The sequence below is a fragment of the Tachysurus fulvidraco genome, chromosome 26 (assembly GCF_022655615.1).
Source record: "Tachysurus fulvidraco isolate hzauxx_2018 chromosome 26, HZAU_PFXX_2.0, whole genome shotgun sequence".
In the NCBI taxonomy this organism is placed as follows: domain Eukaryota; kingdom Metazoa; phylum Chordata; class Actinopteri; order Siluriformes; family Bagridae; genus Tachysurus; species Tachysurus fulvidraco.
In genome coordinates this window covers 15,173,181-15,198,444 of record NC_062543.1, presented here as the reverse complement: position 1 = coordinate 15,198,444, position 25,264 = coordinate 15,173,181, and the positions used below count along the sequence as shown (strand labels likewise).

Sequence of the window (25,264 nt, the reverse complement as noted above, 5' to 3'; positions counted from 1 at the left end):
GAAACCTGTCACTGATCCACGTCCAGTCAGTTTAATCAACACGACTTCATTCATGCTAAAAATGACCAATACACTTAAAGATGCGGTGCATGATGTTTGAAAGCCAATGTTGACATTTGAAATCACCAAAACAAACACGCCCTAACCCATTTGGGTGTCACCCCTGTATTGATAGCTCTGCCCCACACTTACATACGTAACCCACGCAACTAATATGGTGGAACCTGTTGGGGCAGCTGGCCGAGGGGGTATTTTTATCAATGAATGAACACAATGAGTAATACTATGGTAATACAAATGTGTTTTTTTTTGGCCCGACTCTTTTTTCTGAAGCATTTCTCAAACATCGTGCACCTCACCTTTAAATATGAACTGAAGAATAAATGTAGAATAACATTTGTAACACACAACTGAGTTATTTGTTCAGTTGAAGTATAAATGAGGAGCAATGAGGAATGTTGAGATTTTCCCCAAGAGACGATTCAGAGTCCTAATATGTGTAAGGACGTTCTCTCTCACTCAGGATGCACCTGCTGGTCCTCGATCTGAAACTTCAGCTCCATGTAAATGATGCTCTTTCTCTCTTTCACTTCTCTCTGTGTGGAAGAACCACAAATTTTGGATGTTCATGTATTATAAATATATTTGAGATAAACTCAGTTAAGCAGTAGGATTCCACAGACGATAGAAATCCAGACCATGATAACTTTGAGTGTAAATAACTCAGTGTAAAGATGTAAAGATGTGAACTCTAAAGCACATGACAGTAATGTAGTGAGTCAGCTGTGGTGTGTGATTTTGAGCGTCTCCTCCCTCTGGCCCTCCTCCTGTCTCTCTTATAGCACGTCCCTGCAGTCTCTCCTTTATCTGCTCGTCACGCCACTCATCTCTTCACTCAGCACCAGAGTCCCATCACACACGGACACCATGCTGCAAGCTCTCTGCTCTCTCTTCACTGCTCTCGCATGTAAGATTTCACAACTCTGGAGCTCATCAGCATTCGGCCTCCATCTAATGTGAGCATGAAGCCATGTAACATGTGTGCTGTTTTTATTCCAGGTGTCAGTGGTGTGACTGTGGTGACACAGAAGCCTCCTGTTCTCACACTGACTGCAGGACAGACGGCCAACATGGACTGTAACCTGGGGACTGTCACTAATAGTGCTGCACGCTGGTACAAACAGGTTCCTGGAGGAGTTCCTCAGTATGTGTTAATGCATTATCATCCCTGGAGCTCTCCTACATATGGATCTGGTTTCTCGTCTCCTAAATTCACATCATCATACTCGTCTCAATCAGATTATAAACTGATAGTCAGTATCACAGCAAGTGAGCAGGTATCACAGTGATGTACACCATGACAAAAACCTCCTCACTGCTCACACTCACTTCTGCTTTCACACAACAGCAGAAAAACAAAAACATCAACTTCAAATCATTGGAACTGAAGTGGAAACTCACTTAATGTTCACTGAAGACACTTTGATTCTTCTTCCTTTAAAGATCACAGATACGGTACGACTTTTTATTCCACTTTTATGTAAACAGACACAGATAGTTGATGATTCCATCATGTTCTCAGCTCAGTTGTTTGTCTGTAATGATCTCAGTGTGATCAGGTGATCTACATACGAGAGCTTTCCCACTGATTCCCTCTGATGTTTGTGATTAGTGACATTGCCTGACAGATACCTGATGTGGTCAGAAAGTGGCAGTAAGTAAATCCATGAGATGTTTGAAGTAACTTAAAGTTATCTTCTGTAATTCAGTCCAAGAGACATTTGTAACAGCAGGATTCCAGGCCACACTGCTTCACTGGGACCTCCACTGAAACGCTTAAACACTCAGTCATAATGTTTTCTCTACAATCATTGGACAAATGGATGCAGTGGGTTTCTAAGATATGGCAGTAATTTGGACCAGAACTGTTCTGAACCGTGGCATCAGGAATGTGGGTCAGAGAGAATCTCAGGCTTATTTGGTCATTTTAATATAAAATAAAAAACGTTATCTAAACATGAATTTATATCTTATTTCATTGTGGAAAACACACACACATCTACAGATCAGCTCCATCTGGTCTGATCAACTCCCAGCATCATGATCATCTTCATCTCACCTTTACAGCTCAGTTAGGACCCTGGGATTGATTTGTTCAGGTTGTAGACTAAGAGGATGGTGTTCTTCTCATTTATTAATCAGGCCAAATACTTTCAATTGATGCTTAAGAGGTCTGAAAATTCACCAACTGATCAGTGAGATATTCTAACATCAGATCTCAATAGAGACGACCTTCTGATCTCTCTGTCCTCCATTCCAGACTCTACACTGTCCATTAATTTCATAATTTGTATTAAATTCACCTCAGTGTATAATTCTTTATATCTTGTATAGAAACAAAGTTTACTCAGATGATATTCTCAGGAATCAGTAAAGCCTTGAGAGATTTGAACAGTATAAAGCTGGGTAGATGTTAAGATACTGAGATATTAGATGTAATTAAATATCTGATGGTTGGAGTCAGTGTGTCACGATTAGTCACAGGCGAACGTGGATCCAAATGCAGTTAAATCCTTTTAATAGACAAAACAGGAAACAAACAAGCAGGCAAAAACAGGGCAGAACACTGAGCAGGACAGGGCACAGAGACAGGGACAGAGAGCATAGCACATACTAACAATGACTCACAACAGGGAAATGAACAAACAGAGTAGATATAGGGAACAAGAACCAATCACAAGACGGAGGCAATCACAGACTAAGACAAAATACCTGGGGAAGAGAATGAGTGCAGTTAATGTCCATGGTAACAAATAGGTGGGCGGGGTCAACACTTAACAGCAGGGAATGACAGCAGAGAGAAACAAGGGAATACAGACAGACTGACTACAGACCCCCCCCCCCCCCATGAGCGGCTTCCAGACGTTCCCAAGTCTACAGAAACTGGTTCAGGAGGGAGCCAGGGCGGAGCCGGCAGAGCAGGAGCGGAGACCAGGGTGGTGCCGCAGGTTGAGCCAGGGACCAAAGCGGAGTTGGCGGCCAGGGTGGGGCTGGAGGTGCTCTGAGCCTGTAAACAGGAAGAGGAGGGAGAAGGGCTGGCAAATCTAGTGAAACAAAACAGGACAGATACCACAGTTCTGGGAGTTTGGGTGTAACCATGTCGACCGCGTTCTCTGACTCAGTCATCTCGGTCGGTTCGGCAGGTTCTGTCGTCCCGGTTGGCCCATCTGGTTCCGTCGACCCGGTCGCTTCGACAGGTTCTGTTGACCTGGTCGGTTCCATCAACCCGGTCGGTTCGGCTGGTTCCATCGACCCGGTCAGTCCGGCTGGTTCCGTCGACCGCGGTCACTTCGACAGGTTCCGTCAACCTGGAAGGTTCTGTCGACCCGGCAGGTCCGGAAGTTTCCGTTGACCCGGCAGGTTCCTGTGACCCGGTCGGTTCAGCTGGTTCCGTCAACCCGGTCGGTTCGGTTGGTGAGGCCGACGGCTTAGGGATGCTGGACGGAGGTACTGTAGGTCATTCGGGCGTCCGTGGCCAGTTTGGCTACGTAGCCCACGGACCCCTATGCTTGCTGCCCCCCAAAAAAAATATTTACGGCCGGCTTCACTCTCTACACTGCTCAAGGTTAGCGTGGACCCGCCCAGGAGCAACGCCAAGTTGACAAACTCCGAGAATTATTCTCTCTCTCGGGTAGATGGCATCAAGTATCGCAGCATATACTTTAGTCCGTACTTAAAAATGTCCTTGAGAGCCTTCTCCCCAAAGTTGACCTGGTTGCACAGGTCCACGAATACCTCCACATATTCCTCGACTGGGGAGTCTTCCTGACCTAGACAAAAGAGGATTTCTGCTGGATCCATTTGGTGAGTCGTTCTATCATGATTAGTCACAGGCAAACGCGGATCCAAATGCAGTTAAATCCTTTTAATACACAAAACAGGAAACAAGAAACAAACAAGTGGGCACAGGAACAGGGCACAGGAACAGGGCACAGGAACAGGGCACAGGAACAGGGCACAGGAACAGGGCACAGGGCCGTTTGCCAGAATTTCTCCACGGCCTCACCGAATTCCTCCCAGACCCGAGTTTTCACCTCCGCAACCACCCGGGCTGAAGCTTGATTGGCCCTCCTGTCTTTATTTCATGGTGGAAAACACACACACACACGCACACACACACACACACACACACACACACACACACACACACACATCAGATCTCCATAGAGACGACCTTCTGATCTCTCTGTCCTCCATTCCAGACTCTACACTGTCCATTCAAACCATTAATTTCATAATTTATATTAAATTCACCTCAGTGTATAATTCCTTATATCTTGTATAGAGACAAAGTTTACTCAGATGTTCTTCTCAGGAATCAGTAAAGCCTCGAGAGATTTGAACAGTATAAAGCTGGGTAGATGTTAAGATACTGAGATATTAGATGTAATTAAATATCTGATGGTTGGAGACAGTGACAGTAATTCAGTATAATCTGAGTCAGATATTTATGTAATAAAGGACCTCCAGAAGACCTTTCATCCTTCTCCCAGTCCACATAATACACTGAACTGCATGGTACTGTCAGTCTCTATAGTTTAACACTGACTCATCGTACATCACGGACGGAGAAACACACTCAGGAAACACCTGCTGCTCCTCACGCTGACATCTTAGATTCATGTAAATGATGAACTTCTTCTCTGAAATGTAGAGGAACACGTTCTGCATGTAACTGACTGATTTCATCAACAGAAACTGTGTCATTGTAACAATCACTTTGAGATCAGATCATGAATAAAGAGTGTTTATAAGAAGAAGACGGTGTGTGTCAGAGTGTTGATGGTGTGTTAATAATAACAGTGAGGTGAGTGTTCAGTATGTAGTACATCACTGTGGAGAGCTTCAGCTGTGGTGTGTGATGTTGAGCGTCTCCTCCCTCTGCCCCTCCTCCTGTCTCTCTTATAGCACGTCCCTGCAGTCTCTCCTTTATCTGCTCTTCCCGCTGCTCATCTCTTCATTCAGCACCAGAGTCCCATCACATGGACACCATGCTGCCAGCGCTCTGCTCTCTCTTCACTGCTCTCGCATGTAAGATTTCACAACTCTGGAGCTCATCAGCATTCGGCCTCCATCTAATGTGAGCATGACGCCATGTAACATGTGTGCTGTTTTTATTCCAGGTGTCAGTGGTGTGACTGTGGTGACACAGAAGCCTCCTGTTCTCACACTGACTGCGGGACAGACGGCCAACATGGACTGTAACCTGGGGACTGTCACTAATAGTGCTGCACGCTGGTACAAACAGGTTCCTGGAGGAGTTCCTCAGTATGTGATAAGACACCATCAGACCTGGAGCTCTCCTGAATATGGATCTGGTTTCTCGTCTCCTAAATTTACATCAACATGTTCATCTAAATCAGACTGTAAGGTAATAATCAGTAATGTGGAGGTGGGAGACTCAGCAGTGTATTACTGTCAGACATATGACAGCTCTGCTAATGAATACGTATCACAGTGATGTACACCATGACAAAAACCTCCTCACTGTTCACACTCACTTCTGCTTTCACACAACACCAGAAAGAACAAAAACCTCAACTTCACATCATTGGAACTGAAGTGGAAACTCACTTAATGTTCACTGAAGACACTTTGAATCCTTCACATGTAAAGATCACAGTTACGGTACGACTTTTTATTCCATTTATTCCACACAGTTACTGTTATTGTGTAAGACACAACATTACTGCAACAGTTAAACACAAGTATTCTGACATTTCAGTTTTAGTTTTGATCCAATTTAAGATGGAACAAATGCACATTTTGACCATCAGTCTTCATAATCATCACCCAAAACCACAAGTTCTAGCTTTAATGTTGTGGCCTTGATGAATAGTGGAACATTATATGAACTCTGGAGCAGGTTTTCTTTAAGGACTTCTCTGTATTTGTCTGTATTCATTCTCTCTCCCAGTTCTTGCCCCTGAGAAACCTTCCCACAGCTTGATGCTGCCACCACCATGCTTCATCATAGCAATAGTACTAGCCAGTAGATGTTCTTGATCTGGTTTACATAGATGTGGTACTTGGGAGTTCAGCCTAGAGTTCAGTTTTGTCTCATCAGATCAGAGAATGTTGTTTGTCATGTTCTCAGAGACTTTTAAGTGCCTGTCATATGGCTTTAACTCAGGAGTGGTTTCTGTCTAGCCACACAATCCTACAGACCTGATAGATGAAGTACTTCTGAGATGGTTTGACCTCCAGCAGGTTCTGTCCTCTCTGTGGAGGACTTCTAAAGCTCTAATTAGCATGTTCACTGGGGTTTTAGTCACCTCCCTGACCAAAGCCCATCTAGCAATAGTTACCGAGTTTGGTCAGATATTCAGCTGGAAGAAGAGACCTGGTAGATCCGAACTTCTTCCATTTCACAATGATGTAATATAACGATGTCCAGGAGGTTTCCCAGTAAAGACGTGACCGTGTGCTCTAATCCTTGTAACAGGACGTGTGAACAGAACGGTGTATAACAGAGATGTGTGATTCACTGCCACTGGAACAGGACCTTAAAGGAGTGTGTGCTGATGGTAGACAGTAGAAGAGAGAGCTGAAGTCTGGAGGACGTTTCAGTTCTTCTGCTTTCACTTCTGTATCTGAGGAGGTTTTTGTACGGGTGAGGACACTGAATGAATCACTGTGGTATTCGGCCAAGGAACAAAGCTGATCGTCAGCGGTAAGTAAAACTTCTCACCTCTTTTTTCCTACTCTAGACTTCTACACTGCCTCAGATTCACACTTTTATTTCTTTAGCCTGTTTGAGAAATTTATTCCGACACGTTTCATACGTCTTTTACTGTTTGTTTCAGAAAATTATCAATTTTCTGTACTTTAACATGTGAGCCAGAGAAATGTTCAGTTATTTTCTCAGGTTGTAATTAGTTTGAAATTTGTTTCTATTATTAAATGTTAATTCAGATTTCTCATATGGAATCTGTCTCAACACAAAGTATAAATCTGTTCTAGTTCTTCATTTTGTTCCTGATCTTCTGCCACACAGACAGATTTATGGCTTCATTGTGAACGGAAGCATTTCTTTAAAATGTCTTAGATTCCTGTGTGCACATTAGATTTGTGTTGTTTTGTGTAATGATTATCTCCCTCTGTGTGTGGAATCAGACGCTGCTCTCCCGTCTCCTGTTCTGAAGGTTCTCCCTCCGTCCACTGAAGAGCTGAAGACTAAAAAAGCCACTCTAGTGTGTTTGGCCAGCGACATGTCTGTCGGTTTCGCTGACGTGAGTTGGCTCGTGGACGGGAACTCGGTCACCAGTGGAGTCGTCACCGGCTCTGCACAGCAGCAGGACAATAAGAAGTTCACACTGAGCAGCTATTTGACCATCGACAGCTCCGAGTGGGACAACGACAAAGTCATAACGTGTGAAGTGTCTGCTGGAGGAAAAGCCACATCGGTGCAGACTAACAAGTCCAAATGCAGTGAATGAACCGGATTATGTTTCGCTTGTTAATTGTGTAGTCGCAAATCCTTCTAACACCCGTAGTTTAAACAGTAGAAAATAATTTCTTATTCCTGAGACTGTAATGTCCTGATCATGTCATTGTTTTGCTTTTGTGTTTGAAAAATAGATTGAAGTTTAATAAAGTGCATATCATGAAAAGAAATTCAGTTTATCTGTGATTTTCTGAACTAACTTTGCAAAGATCAAATCAACAAAGCACACAAACAGAATTACAGCAGGAGTGGATCAAATTCTATTTAATAAAATTCTACTGGATGGATTTTGTGATTTTTGTCTTTTGATGTTTGTGTCCACAGAAAATGATTCACTGATGACCGTCCAGTTTAATGTGTTAAAGAGAGAACTGACTTTTCTAAGAGAGATTTAGAAGATCTGAAAAAAACAAATCTGTGCCAGGGGCCAGGTTCTGATCTCACAAATGTGGAACCTGCTGAAGGTTTAGTGACTCTCAAGTCCAGTCAGTTTAATTAAAATGAGTTAATTCATGTTAAAAGTGACTGATATGCTTAAATATGAACTGATGAATAAATGTAGAATAACATTTGCAACACACAACTGCGTTATTTGTTCAGTTGAAGTATAAATGAGGAGCACTGATGAGATTTTCTCCAAGAGACGATTCAGAGTCCTAATCAGTGCGAGGACGTTCTCTCTCACTCAGGATGCACCTGCTGGCTCCTGAACTCTAATTTCAGCTCCATGTAAATGATGTGGTTTCTCTCTTTCACTTCCGTATCTGTGTTACATTTTATTCAGTTAGCCACATTACATTTAGTTCAATACCATAAACAAAGAGGTAATAAGATAAAGAGGCAAAACCAGATTGGGATGTGAAGAAGAAAGGAAAGTCCAAACCAAGAAACACCTAAAAAGAAACACTTGAATTTGCAAACTATGTTTATATTCACTCAGAAAAAGAGTGGACTGGATCAGGCAGGGAAGTGGATTGGAGAATACCAGCTTCTAGAAAAGCAGTTGTGAAATTGATGGTATCTTACTTCAGACATTCACCCCTTTGGCTTTGGACCTTCATTTAGATGATTAACCTTGGAAAGAAAAAAGCAGGATTATTTGAATGGAGGTGGTGGAGCCCTGTAATCTATAGAGGTTTGGATCCATCACTGGAACCTAGTTTCTTCATTCTGGCCTGAGAATCACCAGTCATGCTGATCCTCATGTACCTGATCATTGAGCTCGATTCTCCATTAAAACTTGAGACGCTGATTTAACCATTTTATTTAAAATCCTGGAAGACCTGAGAATTCATCTATGGTTTCAGATGTGAGAAAACCCACAGTACATCTGAAGTACCAGATGATAGAAGTGATTAAATGGATGACTGACTGTCTTGAATCTTTGAATGTGTTGAATTATTTGTTTTTGTTTTTTGTAGTTCTTTCTAGCCAACAACTGCTGCCATCTTGTGGCTGTTCATTGACACTTGCCCATGACAGACCTGACAGAGCAGTTTGCAGTGTGTAAGGGATTACATGCTAAGTACAGCTTTCAGACCTTCCCCACCTACACAGTAATAAAGATAACAAGGTTAAGGTTCAGTCTTTACACACTGCATCTGTGGGAAACCTGGATTTCTTTAGTCAGATTTGTTAAAACATTTTATATTCACTACAGGAACGCCGATAAAATGTTAAGTTAAAAACAAAGTTTAAATGATTGAATTTCAGTTTATTTGCATGACAGAAATATAGCAAAAAATATCCTACTCTTAACAATTGTTTTCATTTAAACATCAATGATGTTTTTTTAAGCATGTTTTAAAAATTCAGTACAAAATAAGTCATATGACTGAACTGAATAGCTGAACTTTGACCCCTGATTATCAGTAAGACTTTAAAATGGGGAGAACCCAAATTCTACACTGACACTAAGACTTTTTGTAAATGTCACACCCATCCTCTTATCTAAACAAATAACATGATCCAATCTGTCCTGAGTACTAGCATTAAAGTATCTTACAGCATGTTACGCCATGTAGCTTGTCAAGTTTAGTCAAAGACCGCATTGTTTACATGGGGCTGAAGTGACAGCCACACAAAAACAAGTGAAATCCATAATGTATCAATATAATCTATAACGTTTAGACAGTAATTTTACAAGAACAGAGTTCATGAGGTGTCCTGACTACATGATATCACTCTTACATTCCTGGGCAGATCTACAATAATTGAAAAACATAAAGTCCTCAGAAAATAGATTTTGTTTGTAGTCTGATTTTAAGAAGATAATGCATGACGGTCAGATGGTATGCTAATATTTTATATTGTTATCGTTCCTATAGTAACAGCTCATTTACAAGGCCTGATACGGTGGATACGTCGTGTATTATGAGGTTTTATGATAAAAAGATCATCAAAAATCTAAGAAAAAGTCATCGTTATGGTGAGGTTTTTCTGTAAGGAGTCTCCAGTGTCAGCACTTTGTAACAGTCCGAGATCAAGCTGTACGTTCAGGTATTAGGATGTGAAGTTTTTTATCTACAGTATGTTAACACAATTGCAAGGCATAAGGACTGTCTGAAACCAGAGGTATCGTGCATTGATGACTGGAATGAACAAGAAAATTGATTGAGATTTTGTGTAAATTGTGTAACATGATTTGTTGTGTAAAGTGGCAGCTACTTCATATAATGCTAGAGATGTAAAATGTTGACAATTTATCATCGGAATGCTCAGATAAACAGGATTAGATAGCACCTGATGGGCTTTGTGTGGATTGGGACACAGCCCTGAGTCCTGTGGGTGTGGCAGCGCCTGATAAATGGCGTCGATTTCTTCCTGTTTTTATTTCTCGTCACAGCGAGAAAGAAGCTGCTGAGAGGCAAGAAAACGTCTCCAATGGCGGACTGGAAGCAGAAATGCAATACAGAGTGGCAGCTGGAGGCTAAAGGAGTTCCATTACCGGACAACGTGGACTGGAAAACCGTGTACGAGAAGAAACCGCTAGAACGGAACTTATTGAAGAACCCGTCGCCTCACGGTAAGGCAGTGACGTCACAAACTAACGTTATTCATTAAAACGGAGTGAAATCTGAATTGTTGTGTTTACACTCTTACAATAATTCGATTAAATTTGATTTACTGAAGCATTCAGGCTGTAAACAAAGTGCATGTTTGAATTGACAGTAAATTTGATTTTAGTCTACAATCCTGTTAGCCTGATGGATTGAAGTTTATAGATTAATAATTCAGTAATTTAGATTTTAGATTTTTAATATACTGAATTCAGCAGTTTGTATTTGGATTACGACTCTTCTGGTGTTACGAATTAGTAAATCGAATTCAACCATGAAGTTATAAACTTTATGTAAATTTGGACTAGTCAGATTAAATGTCATTGTGATTTACGTACTAGTTTAATAGTGATTTACTTGCTGACTTTACTTATTTGTGACTAACAGAGCTCACATTGATTCAGTCGGGCGTTTCTGTGTGATTGTGCAATGTGGGCTTCAGGGATGGGCTGGTTTGCTTTTTCATTGTAACTTTGAACAAATGTTTTAAACTCATGGTATCTTAAGTACGTAACCTAGTGAACCAGCATTAATGTATTCAATGTTAGAGATTTAAGCACTTATGTACGTCGCTCTGGATAAGGGCGTCTGCCAAATGCTGTAAATGTAAATGTTTACAAGAAACGAGTCTTCATTTATTCACAGTCCTCTCATACCAACAGGTTTAACTCATGACACCCCGCCGCCTGAACGCGAGGTCACAGGACAGCCTCCAGACCCTGACCAACCACCACAGTACGAACCGACAGGTAAAAACTAAAACAATGGCATTTCATTGAGTATTTTTTTTTTTGTTTATGACCAAAACATAAAGTTCTGCCAGATGTTTTGTGGTTACAGCAAACTGAAAACAAAAAAAAAAGGATTGGGCTTATATTAATGGTCAGATTTATGAATACGGACCTTAGACATGCAAAAATAATGATCTGTTATCTTGTCTGTATGTTACAGGTGATTTCTCAGGTTGGAACACTAGTTCAGAGCGGCTGCCACTGGATACCAGCGGTATTCCTCCAGGTGTAGTGATCTGCCATCTGCCAAACTTCAGGTATAATAATTATAATAATTATTATTATAATAATAATATATAAAAACCTTAAGTTTCATTAGTTTGACATTGTGCCACTTTAACATGTGTGGGATAAACACTCAAGCATACAATGGAAAGAAATGCAGTTAAAAACAGTTAACAATTGACACATTCTTACGTAAAGGACTCGTGCAGTGAGAATCCACAGTATTGCACATGCTGCTTTTGCAAGCACTGCAACAGTAAAAGAGGAAACACTTTCATCTTATTCACTCTAATTCATTTGTTTAAGATTAAGAGTAATTTTTTTATAAACTTCACATTTACATGTGTATTGTTAAAAACAATTTTTTTACTAAAAAGAAAATTGCAAGTCTCTGTATCATTCGCTCTGTGTAATCTAGTAAAATTTAAATTTACTAAGCGTTTAAGGCCAGGGAAAGACTTGTAATATGCAGTACATAATTGCTGTAGTAGAAAATAACGACTGGAGAATTACTGAAGAACTCCTTTTTATACAATCTCCTTCCTGTATGCTTTGTTAGTTTGTTCTGATGTGTCTTTGGCATTCTCACTTAGCTGGTTCACCTTGGAGCAGCGAGTCGATCTGAAGGCTGAAGGACTGTGGGACGAACTACTCGACAAGTTCCAGCCGGACATAGCCGTCGAGGACTGGTACATTCATATACACAACATTACACCCCTAGATAAAAGAGCCGGTGAGGGATAAACCCTTTTTACAGGCTGGTTACGTTGTTTTTGGTTTATAAAATATTATTTTGGTTTCGTTGTCATACAGTGGAAATTGTGTGTGTGTGTAGGTATGAGGAGAGTCAACTCCATGCCTCTATCTATCAGCTTCATGTGAAACTTTTAGCAGCTGATGGCCAAACAGTAATTGAGGAATATACATGCAGTCCCACAGAGGACCTAGAGATCTACTCTCACAACTGGAAACAGGTATCTCTCTCTGCCTCTCTCTCTCTCTATTTCTGTGTCTTTCTCTTTGTCTCACACACACACACACCACATGCCTGCAGAAATCATAGAAGTCTGTTTTTCATGAACAAATAAATAAACTTTATTAAATACACAATATTTTGGATTTGAAGATGTTTACCCAGACTGGGATTTTTCAAATGAAGAATGACCAGTCTAGAGGTTATACACCAATCAGCAATCTGCATAATATATAATCCTTTCTACCTGACATGTCTTTTTTTTTTTTGTGTCTGTGTGTGTCTGCACACAGGTTTCCCACGTGTTCTCAGGCTATGGACCCGGCTTGAGATACATTCATTTCCAGCACAAAGTAAAAACTCAGTTCATGGTCGAATTTTTCGGCACTATGGTCACCGGGAGTTCCGTTGTCGTCAAGGCAACCAAATCCAGCCCATGATGCTTTTTTTTTTTATAAGGCAGCTTGAGGTTTACTGTAATGTCATCTGGAGTCTGTATTGCACCAAAGTATTACACGCATTAATAAACCAAAGCTTTTCTCAACACTAAGGAATGTCGTTGTTATTGTTGTTTTTTATTGTTTTTGTCCATTTCTACTGAGCAAAGGACATTTTCTTATACATTTAATATTGATTGTTATACCTTGGTTCAGCCAGCAGGGGGAAGCAAACGCAACAAAACAAAAACCTGGATAATCGTTGACATTCTGAGACGTTTATTAAATATGTATAAAAGATATTTTCAAGTGTTGGGTGTTTTTGTTTTTGTTGTTTTTTTTTTTCTAATTCATTTCACGACAGATTTATTTTTTCAGTTTTCTTTTTAGGAACTAATTTCCCTCACTGACTTTCCACGGCATCAAATATCTATAAACAGTTGTGTGATTCATAAATAAATTAAAATGCTTAACGCTGCCAAATTGATGTGGTACAAGAGCAATAAATCACTAAAGCATATTCTGTTACAGGAAAAAAAAATAGGGTTGCAGCAACGACTCACTACATCACAACATCATGATTTCCATGATAGCAGGACACCATATTCCTTCTGTACCTGCTCCATGTTTATACATCACAGCAACAGGTCACTGTTCTGACGCATGAATTAAAAGTGATTACAGTGATGTGGAAAAGTAATGGTACTAAAGTTGACCCTGTCAGTGGAGTGGTACCAAGATCAGGTGTAACTTTAGTGTATGTATTTTATATAAGATCATTTACATTGTACATCATAATAAGTGTACAGTATTTACATTTCGAGGTATAAGGTTCATACTAATCATGCAAAAAGATGTGTCCTTTATGGTACCACCCACCACAATGGCTAGGATCACATCCTTTATTGTGATGGATTAAGTTTGTTAGAGCACAAGGACCTCCAGGACCAGCAATGGAACCTGCGCTATAACAATTGTATGCATTATTAGCCGGTCTCTTGAAGGGTGCCAATAATTCTTGACATACCTGTAAAGTGTAGCTTAAACACACTGCGGAGTGCCGAATGCAAATGAATCTGGGTGGTCGAGAAACACTGGCTTCTGTCCAAGCCGCTTCCTCTTATTATAATGGACCGTTTGACGCACCGCTCTCCGTGTCGGGTGACGCAGTTGCGCGCGGTTTGTGTGTCGTTTTCGGGAGATGCTTTCTGAGGACAGGACACGCGCACTCACTCACACACACACACACACACACACTCACACACACACACTCATGCACAGAAAGTAATAATCCAGGACAAAACAATAAAGGATAAAGAAGAAGAACGCTATCTAACAACTTTTACACCAGAGATGCACATGCCATTGAAGTAGAACCTGAGGTAAGAAATATTTATATGCATTTTGTGTTGTTGTTGTTGTTGTTGTTGTTGTGTGTGTGTGTGTGTGTGTGTGTGTGTGTGTGTGTGTGTGTGTGTGTGTGTGATGCTACCTTCACTGATAAACTTCAGTCTCAGTCCACGAGCCAGGACACCATCAGCACAACTGAGACCTACTGAGTTTTCAGTGCCACAGGTGTTTCCTCCTCCTTGTAGATGATAATTCATATAAAATCAAATTTTTTTCCCACGTTGACATCATTTTATCCAGTGTTTACTGAAGACGAATGAATAAACGATTCACTGAATGAATGAATGAATGAATATGTGGAATAATGGATAATAATAATATTTTAGATTTATCATCTCTAGGCTTAAATCTTCTCCTCTTAACAATATGGATATTAATGCGCTGTCTTTATGCACAAAGTGAACATCCCGGCACATTTATTTTGTAATTTATGTAGATACAATTGCAGTTTGTTGATATGTGATAGATGAAAGGATTGATATATATATATATATGAACTTTTAATAATCTCTTTAACATGGCTGTGGTGAAATTGTAGTACTGTAGAATTTCAAATTCAAGGCCGTCTCTTAACCATCAGTTAAAACTGCAGCAGCTATGAATATTCATGAATATGCTAATTTAAAACTTTACAGACTTCCTGCAATACACACACACACACACACACACACACACACACACACTAAAGCACACACACACTAAAACACACACACAAGCACAGGCACACACACACACACACACACACACACACACACACACACACACTAAAATACACTAAAACACACAAACACACACTAAAACACACCACGTAACCGCTAGTAAACTAGCTCTTTGTCGCAGGTCAACACGACTAGTATTTCAGTATCAGAGTTTCGATTTACACTGTTGTTTCCTCAGTAATTTATTTAACAGCAGCCAAAACTATAAAAATTCCAAATTTTCAATTCACAATTATTAAAATTCAGGCGACTTCAGCTAGCCTAGCTAACCCTAGCTGCGCCTCACTAGCTAGTTTAGCACATCAGCATCCGCAAGTCCTTAAGTCTGAGTAAATCTGTACAATCAGTTTCAAACATTTAAACACCAGACTTTTATGCTTAAGAAAGCAATTCGAATAAAAATGCTAGCGAGGCTAAATAAAAGAAGAAATAACTTAGTGATAATCGCTTCCTATCCTACATTTATTCACTTTCCAGCACTGACATATTCACACTTTTTGACATATATTTAGTATATTTAGGGGGGGGGGGGTTGTTAGTTGCGAGATGATTTTTAATATTTATGGAATATCAGTGTAAACAGATTTGGAAGCATCACGTCAAGCATCGAGTCATTTAAAAAACAAAACAAAAAAATGCTGCAGTATAAGTTCAATAAAACACTTCGTCACATCACCCTGTCATTGATTATTTTCCTATAACATTACTGCACTCGGTGACTTATTTCTGACTTTACTTAAAACCAGTACAGTAATGATGAAGTCGGTGGTGTATGAGGTCAAAGTCTCGGGTCAGTCCTGAGCAGAAGGGATTAAAGAGTAATCCAGCTCACGCAGCACTGATGTCTTTGGGAATGGATAAAAGGTTTAAATTAAATATTTAGTTAATATTCAAGCATTTTTTATATTTTTATATATTTTCAAGCATTTGAAACGGATGACCACGGATGAGATTTTGACATATTTCCCTCATCCTGACAGGAAAAACGAAACATTTAACTCTCTTTCTGATGACGAAGCTAAATAAAACATTTCTGATGCTTAATCACATTTTTTCTTAATAGACAGTTTGTTAGTGTACATTTAAGAAAGTTTTATGTACATATGGTGTGTACGATGTGAGCATGTGAAGACGGCGATGCGAAGCTCAGTTTCCTATAAGCTTCTTTTACCTGTTAGCTAAAATAACCTCACGGCTAACGAGTAAAAAAGTAAAGAAGCTGAATTGGGGTAAAAGGGAACTCGGTGTATATTTTTAACATCTCTCTCACTTACTCTAGGATAACAAATGTACTATCATAACTGATTTACTCAACTAGACAACAGTGCACACACACACACACACGCACACACACACACACACACACACACACACACACGGCTAATCCGGTCTACACAATCTAAGAAGGTATCAATTCAGATCTGTAATACACCGCACTGGAACATAAAACCTCAGCATGTGTTCAGTCCTAACAGATCTGCATGAACATAATGCCCATTTAGGGGGCACGTACTGTAAACCCCCCCCCCCCCCCACACACACACACATACGGTAGTATCAATACACACCTAAAACCACTTATCATTTAGTGAAGCTAGTATAGGCAGCGAGCACTTTGCTAGCTTTATTAGATAGTGAGTGGTTTGAGGCGATGACGTGAACGATGTAGTGATAAAAGCCGCATCGTGTGTGGTTTTTAATGGGGTAGTAATGGATCACTGGTGGTTTAATCCTGGCGATGTACCCATTGTTTCCTTTGAACTTTATTCTTTTGCATGTTTTTTCCCGGTTGATTTAGATATAATCTCTGAACGTATAGCTTTTAAAACTCGCTGAACCGTTTCGCTAAATAAAAGCCTATCAGCTGTGCAAACCGTGTGTTTACAGTATATATAAAACACCTGATTTGTCCATATCATCATATCATACAGTATCATATTATCCCTGAGGTCCCTCGTGAACTGTTAGGACTCGAGAATAAAGGGAACGAAACTGCATGGAAGAGCAATTAAGGTTAGTGTCGGAGTTCCTGGGTGTGTGAACGTATACTGATCGTCATTGAGGGTTTTTCCATCAGCAACATCCGCGAGTTTCACATCAGAAACAGCAGTTAGGACCGGGATCGTCTCAGCCGACACGGACCTGCACTAGAGATGAGTATTTGACCCGTGTGAGATGTTGAGCAGTAAAAACAGGACTCAGCGGTTAAAGTTGACAGCTAGTGACTGGAAAGTCAGACCTTTTCAAAGAATTCTGCGTTTGGCTGAAACCTGGACTAAAGAAAATTCCTGCTTGACTGATAAATGTTGGTCAGGAAGGTGAACCTGGAGTTCAACATATAATGTCAAGTCAGTATGGTTAATCCCATGAGCAACAGTAAATGAAAGATCTCCAAAATATCTCTAAATACACCATGAACTCACGATTACTAAACACTCTCTGGACAGAAAACTGGTTTGTTCCTGTCACAAAGTCTAATGTGGAAATTTGCTAGTATCAGTTTACAAGTCAGTTATTATCTACAGTCATTAAATATCTAAAATAATTCTGTGATTTTTATTCATTCATTCATTCATTTTCTACCGCTTATCCGAACTACTCGGGTCACGGGGAGCCTGTGTCTATCTCAGGCGTCATCGGGCATCGAGGCAGGATACACCCTGGACGGAGTGCCAACCCATCACAGGGCACACACACACTCTCATTCACTCACACACTCACACACTAGGGACAATTTTCCAGAGATGCCAATCAACCTACCATGCATGTCTTTGGACCGGGGGAGGAAACCGGAGTACCCGGAGGAAACCCCCGAGGCACGGGGAGAACATGCAAACTCCACACACACAAGACGGAGGTGGGAATCGAACCCCAACCCTGGAGGTGTGAGGCGACCGTGCTAACCACTAAGCAGCCGTGAACCTCTGTGATTTTTATAATAATATCTAATAAAGAAACCAACTTTAGATACAGCCTCGATGCCCGATGACACCTGAGATAGGCACAGGCTCCCCGTGACCCGAGAAGTTCGGATAAGCGGTAGAAAATGAATGAATGAATGAATGAATGAATGAATGAATTTCGATACATGCCTTAGCAAGCTAATAGTCTAGCAGGAAGGTAAAAGATTTTGTCAGAAAATAAGTCCTAGAGAATTCTAGCATGGACGTTAGCTAGCATCAGTTTGCATTTGATAAATGTTATGATTTTGTAAAAAATCAGTAGCATCTTTTTCAGTAAATGAGATAAATGAGCAATAAATGGGAAGCAGTGAAGTTGTAAAGATTAGCTCCATTTTTTTAAGATGCTCTTTATTGTGTGATGTTTTTTTTTTTTTATACACACATGTATACCATTTAATGCTAGTTATATATCGTAAGAAGTTTTGGATGCTTCTCATATTCCAGCACTTTAAGCCTGCTTTGTAAACACCACCAACATCTGATCTGCTATTAGACTCTGAGAATATTGCTTACTGGTTTTTTGTTAAATACCTAATCCTGTTACATGTATTCCGTTACCGCAAGCGAAAGACATGGCTATGAAGCGTAGCCTTAAACATTCGTGACTCTTGCTGAAAAGGAAAGCGTTTGTTGAGACTGTTTATTGATTCCCCAAATCCGGTTATGTCATTTACTGAGTTTTTCAAGTGTCACCTTCTGATGAGCCACGTGCATAAATTATAAATGTGCATCTGTCAGATTATTGGAGTTTGCCAATGTGTGTGTGTGTGTGTGTGTGTGTGTGTGTGTGTGTGTGAGAGAGAGAGAGGGACAGAGTGTGTGGGGGGTGGCAGCTTCATTGTCATGCCGTGGTGTTGAATATTGCATAATGTCCGCGTTGTGGCGAAAGGCAGTTGAAATGAGACAGCGGCTCCTTCTAGAGTGACCGTATCGGCATGTTCAGGTGAAAGTGGCAGGTGTAACACACACCACAGGACCTGAGCTCTCTTCGTCTGACACGTGTGTGTGTGTGTGTGTGTGTGTGTGTGTGTGTGTGTGTGTGTGTGTGTGTGTGTGTGTGTGTGTGTGTGTGTGTTTGTCCCAGAGCATTCATCTTCACATTTCTCTATGTGTGCTGACTTAATCAGTCTGTAGCTGTGTGTGTGTGTGTGTGTGTGTGTGTGTGTGTGTGTGTGTGTGTGTGTGTGTGTGTGTGTGTGTGTGTGTGTGTGTGTGTGTGTATTGTGTGTGTGTGTGTGTGTGTGTGTGTGCATGTGTTTATCTCCCTGCTGCACAGCATCATTTTTACATTTCTCTTTCTCAGACAAAGAAAAAGACAGCAATAGAGACCACACCCCTTCACTAAGACTGACACTTAGAGACCACACCCCTTCACTAAGACTAACATTTGGAGACAACGCCCCTTCACTGAGACTGCCACACAGACCACGCCCCTTCACTGAGACTGACACAGAGGCCACGCCCCTTCACTGAGACTGACACACAGAGGCCTTTATTAAAACTGATACACACCAAGGTCACGCCTCCTTCATTGAGCCTAGCATGCTCAAAGACCACGCCCTCTTTACTTCTGTGAGACTTCTGTCACGCCTCCTTCACTTTGATCGACAAGTTTCTAGGATCAGTGGGTTTTTTAGTTGTCCTAAATAAGCAGCTCCTTTTCTCGAGACAGCTTTCGGATCTCTTTTACACCTGCTTGAACTCCTGAAGTGTGTGATACGTAGCTGGTGAATTGAAACACTTGTGTTTTGGAGCGGGATAAAACACTGCATTCCGACACCCCTGATCCTGAGCCAAGCGTGTGTGATGTTAGCCGGCTCCGATTATCCACACGCTTAAAGTAACAATAGCTTGATTTCCTGAAACTGCCTCGTTAATCAGATTCGGAGGTGAAAAGTCTGCTCACTTACCTGAACACCAAAAACGTAGTACAATCAGTTATTTTACTGTCCTGGATTAACACCTAACGACACGCAGACTGCCGAGTTCCATGTTGTATCATCTACATTCTCACCAGAGTCGGTTTTAACTCTGAGTTGTCTGAGCTACCGAGGTGTGTGTCACGTTGGTGGACTGGGACTCTGTAGGTCTTGTTTCTGATGTGATTTGGACTCAGTGTGATAGAATGATACACTTTGAATCTGGATTAGTTTTATTCCACTTACAATATTATACTAATCTCATGGAAGGCTCATGAAACATTTACTTCCTGTTGGTGTAGCAGCGGGAGGGGGGGCGTGGTGGCTTAGTGGTTAGCACGTTCGCCTCACACCTCCAGGGTTGGGGGTTTGATTCCCACCTCCGCCTTGTATCTGTGGAGTTTGCATGTTCTCCCCGTGCCATGGGGGTTTCCTCCGGGTACTCCGGTTTCCTCCACCGCTCCAAAGACATGCATGGTAGGTTGATTGGCATCTCTGGAAAATTGTCCGTAGTGTGTGAGTGTGTGAGTGAATGAGAGTGTGTGTGTGCCCTGTGATGGGTTGGCACTCCGTCCAGGGTGTATCCTGCCTCGATGTCCGATGACGCCTGAGATAGGCACAGGCTCCCCGTGACCCGAGAAGTTCGGATAAGCGGTAGAAAATAAATGAATGAATGAATGAATGAATGAATGAATGGTGTAGCAGCTATAAACAGAAGTTCCTTCAGCAGTCTACTTATGCAACATGTAGACATACAAACTACAGCTTCACTTCAGTCTGATACGAAGCGCTGACGTTTAGTAAAATCTCTTCGTCCTAGAACTTTTCAACAATCAGAAGAAGATATTCGTTGTTGAACGACATCCCGTGCTAAGAAGAGTTTCTTGTTACTGTTATGTTAATGACAACCCATCAAAATGAAATCAGCACCTTCTGACCAATCAGAGTGGAGAATTCAACAGCGCTGGTGTATATGCGTTCCTGTGGTGCTGATGGATGATGTGTAGGTGTAGAGGGAGGGAATGGGATAGAGACAGAAACTCTACAGCTATAATAATACCCACACTGTGTCCCAAAAAGTGCTCAGATATTAAAAACAGATTTGAATATATAAAAGACTTTTCTACGACTCATAAGACAAAGTGAGACTGTAGAGCAGTGATACTGATAGCAAGTGTGTGTGTGTGTGTGTGTGTGTGTGTGTGTGTGTGTGTGTGTGTGTGTGTGTGTGTGTGTGTGTGTGTGTGTGTGTGAGAGAGAGAGTGAGAGAGAGAGAGAGAGAGAGAGAGAGAGAGAGAGAGAGAGAGAGAGAGAGAGAGAGTGAGTGATGGCTGCTAACCGGAGACAGCCAGGACATGAGGTCGTCAGGGCTCAGTTACAGCTGACTAGTAATTGTGTGTGTGCGTGTGTGTGTGCGTGTGTGTGTGTGTGTGAGAGAGAGAGAGAGAGAGAGAGAGAGAGAGAGAGAGAGAGGGAGAGAGAGAGATCAATGCTGTCTAAACCTAAACAGGGCATGACGATGATATAAACATCTTTAAGGTTAACAGACATTACAATTAGCGATGTTGGGCAGCTAAATGCTGATTGGTCCATAAGGCAGGTAAAACGTGTTCATTGGATGATGGGAGTGACATCACAGAGGAGGACGAAGTGTTCTGATTGGGATTATGGTGGAGCTGGGAGGCAGTTCTCTATGTTAGCAGGTTAATTATGTAGAAGGATCTGTATTGTCTCTTCTGTTTATTATTATTGTTGTTATTAATGTTAATAAACTAATAAAACTCAGACTGAAAATGTTCTTCTGTGGTTTCGTTCCGAAGAGCTGCATCATCCTCATCACACGAGGCCACAGGAAACTGGCGAAGAGCCGCAGAGTTTTCCTTCTTTCCCAGGAGCACCACTTTCTCTGTATCCATCTCTCTCTCTTGGCCTTCTCCTCTCCTTTACTTCCTTCTGACTAATTACCCTCATTATTCTCTCTATCAGATCTCTCTCTCGCTCTCACTTTCTCTCTCACTTTCTCTCCCTTCATCCCTGTAACCCTTTCCCTCTTTCCCCTCATGTAACCTTGCTCTCTTATACTCCTGTGTATTTCTCGCATGAGTGTGTGTGTGTGTGTGTGTGTGTGTGTGTGTGTGTGTGTGTGTGTGTGTGTGTGTGTGTGTGTGTGTGTGTGTGTGTGTGTGTAATATTAACCGCTAAAAGGTGCTAACTCCCCCTAAGTTGTCAGAGCCTCGTGTGTAAACCAATCTGACCAATCACTTATAGCCAACACTGGAAGACAGAGACAGTGTCACCGTGGTAACTCGAGATATCTCTCTCTCTCTCTCTCTCTCTCTCTCTCTCTCTCTCTCTCTCTCTCTCTCACACACACACACACACACACACACACACACACACACACACACTTGCACAACAGACACACACATAATGCTAGACATTGTCATATAACAACTTTTTGATATATCAACTCTTCCAAACACTTTTAACAAAAACTGGCAGCAACTAGCAAGAATGTCTCTTCTCGTCTCGTCTCGTTTCGTCTTGCTTTGTCTCGTCTCATCTTGTCTTGCTTTGTCTCGTCTTGTCTCTTCTTGTCTTGTCTTGTCTCGGTTTCATCTCGTCTCTTCTCCTCACCTCTCGTCTCTTCACTTCTCTTCTCGTCTCGTCTCCTCGTCTCGTTTCGTCTCATCTCTTCTCCTCTCCTCTCGTCTCGTCTCGTTTCGTCTTCACTCGTCTCTTCTCATCTCGTCTCGTCTTCTCGTCTTGTCTTCTGTATGAAGTTACACTCCAACATAATGCAAACATAACGGTTAATGTCTTTTAGTTCCAAAGCCACCAGGGGGCAGGATTTTATATTTATACAGGAATATTTTGGGGTGTTATGAAAATACATTTTAAACTCATCCTGTGGTTCGTGTCTGTATTTGTTTTTCGGAAGCGTTAGCAGTTTGATACGGTTTTTGTATACGGTTAAATAGAAAATAGAGGAAAAAGAAAAAAGTTCTAGAAAAATCTAGAGTTCTTCGTGGCGACTGTTCAGTTCTGTTCAGTGTGGTTTGGGACGCAGCCTCGACTGCTTGTTATTGGATTTGAGTTATAATTAAACCCACATTGTCGGTATCGATGAGCGCTAATAAAATATAAAACTAGCAGAAATTTCAGTCCTTCTTGTTACACTACAAAAATGGAACTCAGACGTAGATAAAATCTGAAGCATCGGATTGGTCGAAGGAATCGTCCGGAGCCAATGGTTTAGCTGAAGGAGGAGTGTGTGTTATGCTGAGGAAGACTTGAGTGTGTTTGTAGGTTATTTTTGTTGCAGGTGTAGGGTTGCAGGGAGCGCAGGTAACCATAGCACAGCTTGGAAAGTGAAACGTGACCCCACTGAGAGAGAGGCGCACGTTCCTCGTGTCAATCTCAACCACACACACACACACGCACACACACACACACACACACACAACACACACACACACACACATTAAAGTTAGCTCATACATTCTTAATCAACATAAAAACTACTAATGTGACACACTCCTGCTTTGGGAAGATGAATAAAAAAGCGAAATGTCAGGAGGTCTGGTCACATCTTGGCTTGATGATGATGACGATGATGATGATGGTGATGGTAATGGTAACACAGTTTGATGCTCCATAGCATCACACTGATTAACCCCCCACCACCACTACACACACACACACACACACACTCACACATTCTTGACATTGCTGATCGTATCTTATATCATTGTGATATCACCCTAAAGGTCACCGAGCTGAACTGGCTGATTGTTAACACTGCGACTCGGAGCCCAGAGGCCCTCAGGCTAAATCCAGCTCCAGATTAATTGTTCTGACAACAAAACATGAAACGGTGCTTTTTTTTTTTTTTCAAATTACAACGAAACGGTTGCCTCGGGTGATACACGTCCAACACTTTCCAGAAATTCCCTTCAAGTTTAACTTGTCGTGGTTTCTGGGTTTTAGTGTTTATTGTAACTTCCCTGGTGTCACATTCGCTGTTCAGACATTAAAGGTGCGGTCTCCGATTTTTGAAAGCCAATGTTGACATATAAAATCACCAAAACAAACATGCCCCTAACCCAAACGGGTCCCACCCCCGTATCGATAGCTCCGCCCACACATACATACGTAACCCGGGCGACTAACAGAAAGAAACGTGTCTTTATCATAGCTGAAGGGAAGAACAATACGATTGTAGATAAACAAACAAGCAAAAATGCCACACAAGCATAATGATGTAAAGGACAAAGGCATATATTAGTTCTGTGTAACAAAGCAAAACCAACGTTACTCACCTATCGAGAAGGAAAAAAGCGCCTCGGCGTCTTAAGTAAAGTCGGCCACATATTCACAGGTCGGAGTTTCCCGAGTCGATAACTCCTGAGCTAAACGCTGTTACTACACAAAACGCGGTTGTAGCTGCCTCTCTACATTACTACGATAGAAAAGAGGTGTTATTTGTGTAGTAACAGCGTTTAGCTCAGGAGTTATTGACTCGGGAAACTCCAACCTGTGAATATGTGGCCAACTTCCTGCTCATTCAGTTTTCTCCAGCGCTGGAAAGCTGATCCTATATTAACACGTCCTACTTCTTGTCCTTATCGTAAGTCTTTCTTCTCTTTCTTTCTTTGTTTTTATCCACCATGTCGATGTTAAAACCGCTTTCTGCTAATGTCACACATGCGCATTGAACACTCTCTCCGCCCATATCGACAAGACACGCCCCTTTCTGCCTACTGGCTACACGTTAGTTTTGTTTTTGTTTTGATTTTTGTTTATTATCGTATTATCGTAAGTATTTCTCAAAAATTGGAGACCCCACCTTTAATGTGCTGTGATTAGACCTCATGTGATGTCCAACCACTTACTCTGTCGCTTAAGAATACACCATTCATCCTGATATCATGAGTTTGTGTTCAGGCACCGCCACAGTTACTGGGAGGCCAAGACCGCAGCACTGTCCGTGCTCTCCGTCAGGGCGGGAACTCTGTCTCACCTGTCAATCACAGGGACACGAGCCAGTCTTAGGTGTCTGTTAGCTCATCTGTACTGAAGACCGCTTTCCTCAGACCGGATGCACGGCTCTACCGTGAACCTCTGAGATGGAAGAAATGCTTTAATCCCTGTTTCCAGTCCAGACTATTGGGAGATGAACCAAAAGTCCAGGAAGTGGAGCAGTTATATGATTTCATCTCCTAATCAATAACGTACTGACAAACCGAACAAACACACAT

At 41.5% G+C, this 25,264-nt stretch overlaps 2 protein-coding genes and 1 pseudogene across 4 annotated transcripts in view; all 3 read left to right on the top strand.

The window, feature by feature from the left end:
- The first annotated feature begins 842 nt into the window (after positions 1 to 842).
- Positions 843 to 7,677, top strand: LOC113662937 (annotated as a pseudogene).
- Positions 7,678 to 10,297: 2,620 nt separating this feature from the next.
- nccrp1 (P1, F-box associated domain containing) lies at positions 10,298 to 13,105 on the top strand. The gene is made up of 6 exons (XM_027178016.2): positions 10,298 to 10,532; positions 11,229 to 11,315; positions 11,518 to 11,614; positions 12,176 to 12,271; positions 12,418 to 12,556; positions 12,849 to 13,105. Exons 1-6 carry the CDS (start codon positions 10,391 to 10,393, stop codon positions 12,993 to 12,995), a joined length of 708 nt encoding a protein of 235 aa, XP_027033817.1. The 5' UTR covers positions 10,298 to 10,390; the 3' UTR covers positions 12,996 to 13,105.
- Positions 13,106 to 14,127: 1,022 nt separating this feature from the next.
- The window catches only part of slc8a2a (solute carrier family 8 member 2a), a 23,833-nt gene continuing 12,696 nt past the window's right edge, over positions 14,128 to 25,264 (top strand). For 2 of the 3 annotated variants that reach the window (XM_047809684.1, XM_047809683.1), the window contains exon 1: positions 14,130 to 14,374. The gene's annotated coding sequence lies outside the window, so the exon portion shown is untranslated. Of the gene's footprint in view, positions 14,375 to 25,264 lie in introns of all 3 variants that reach the window. The other variant, XM_047809682.1, reaches the window with a different exon arrangement.

Coding starts and splice junctions, on each gene's coding strand:
- nccrp1 (XM_027178016.2), top strand. CDS start 10,391: ATGGCGGACTGGAAGCAGAAATGCAATACAGAGTGGCAGCTGGAGGCT. Junction 11,615..12,175: donor TGCCATCTGCCAAACTTCAG/GTATAATAATTA, acceptor ATTCTCACTTAG/CTGGTTCACCTTGGAGCAGC. Junction 12,557..12,848: donor ACTCTCACAACTGGAAACAG/GTATCTCTCTCT, acceptor GTCTGCACACAG/GTTTCCCACGTGTTCTCAGG.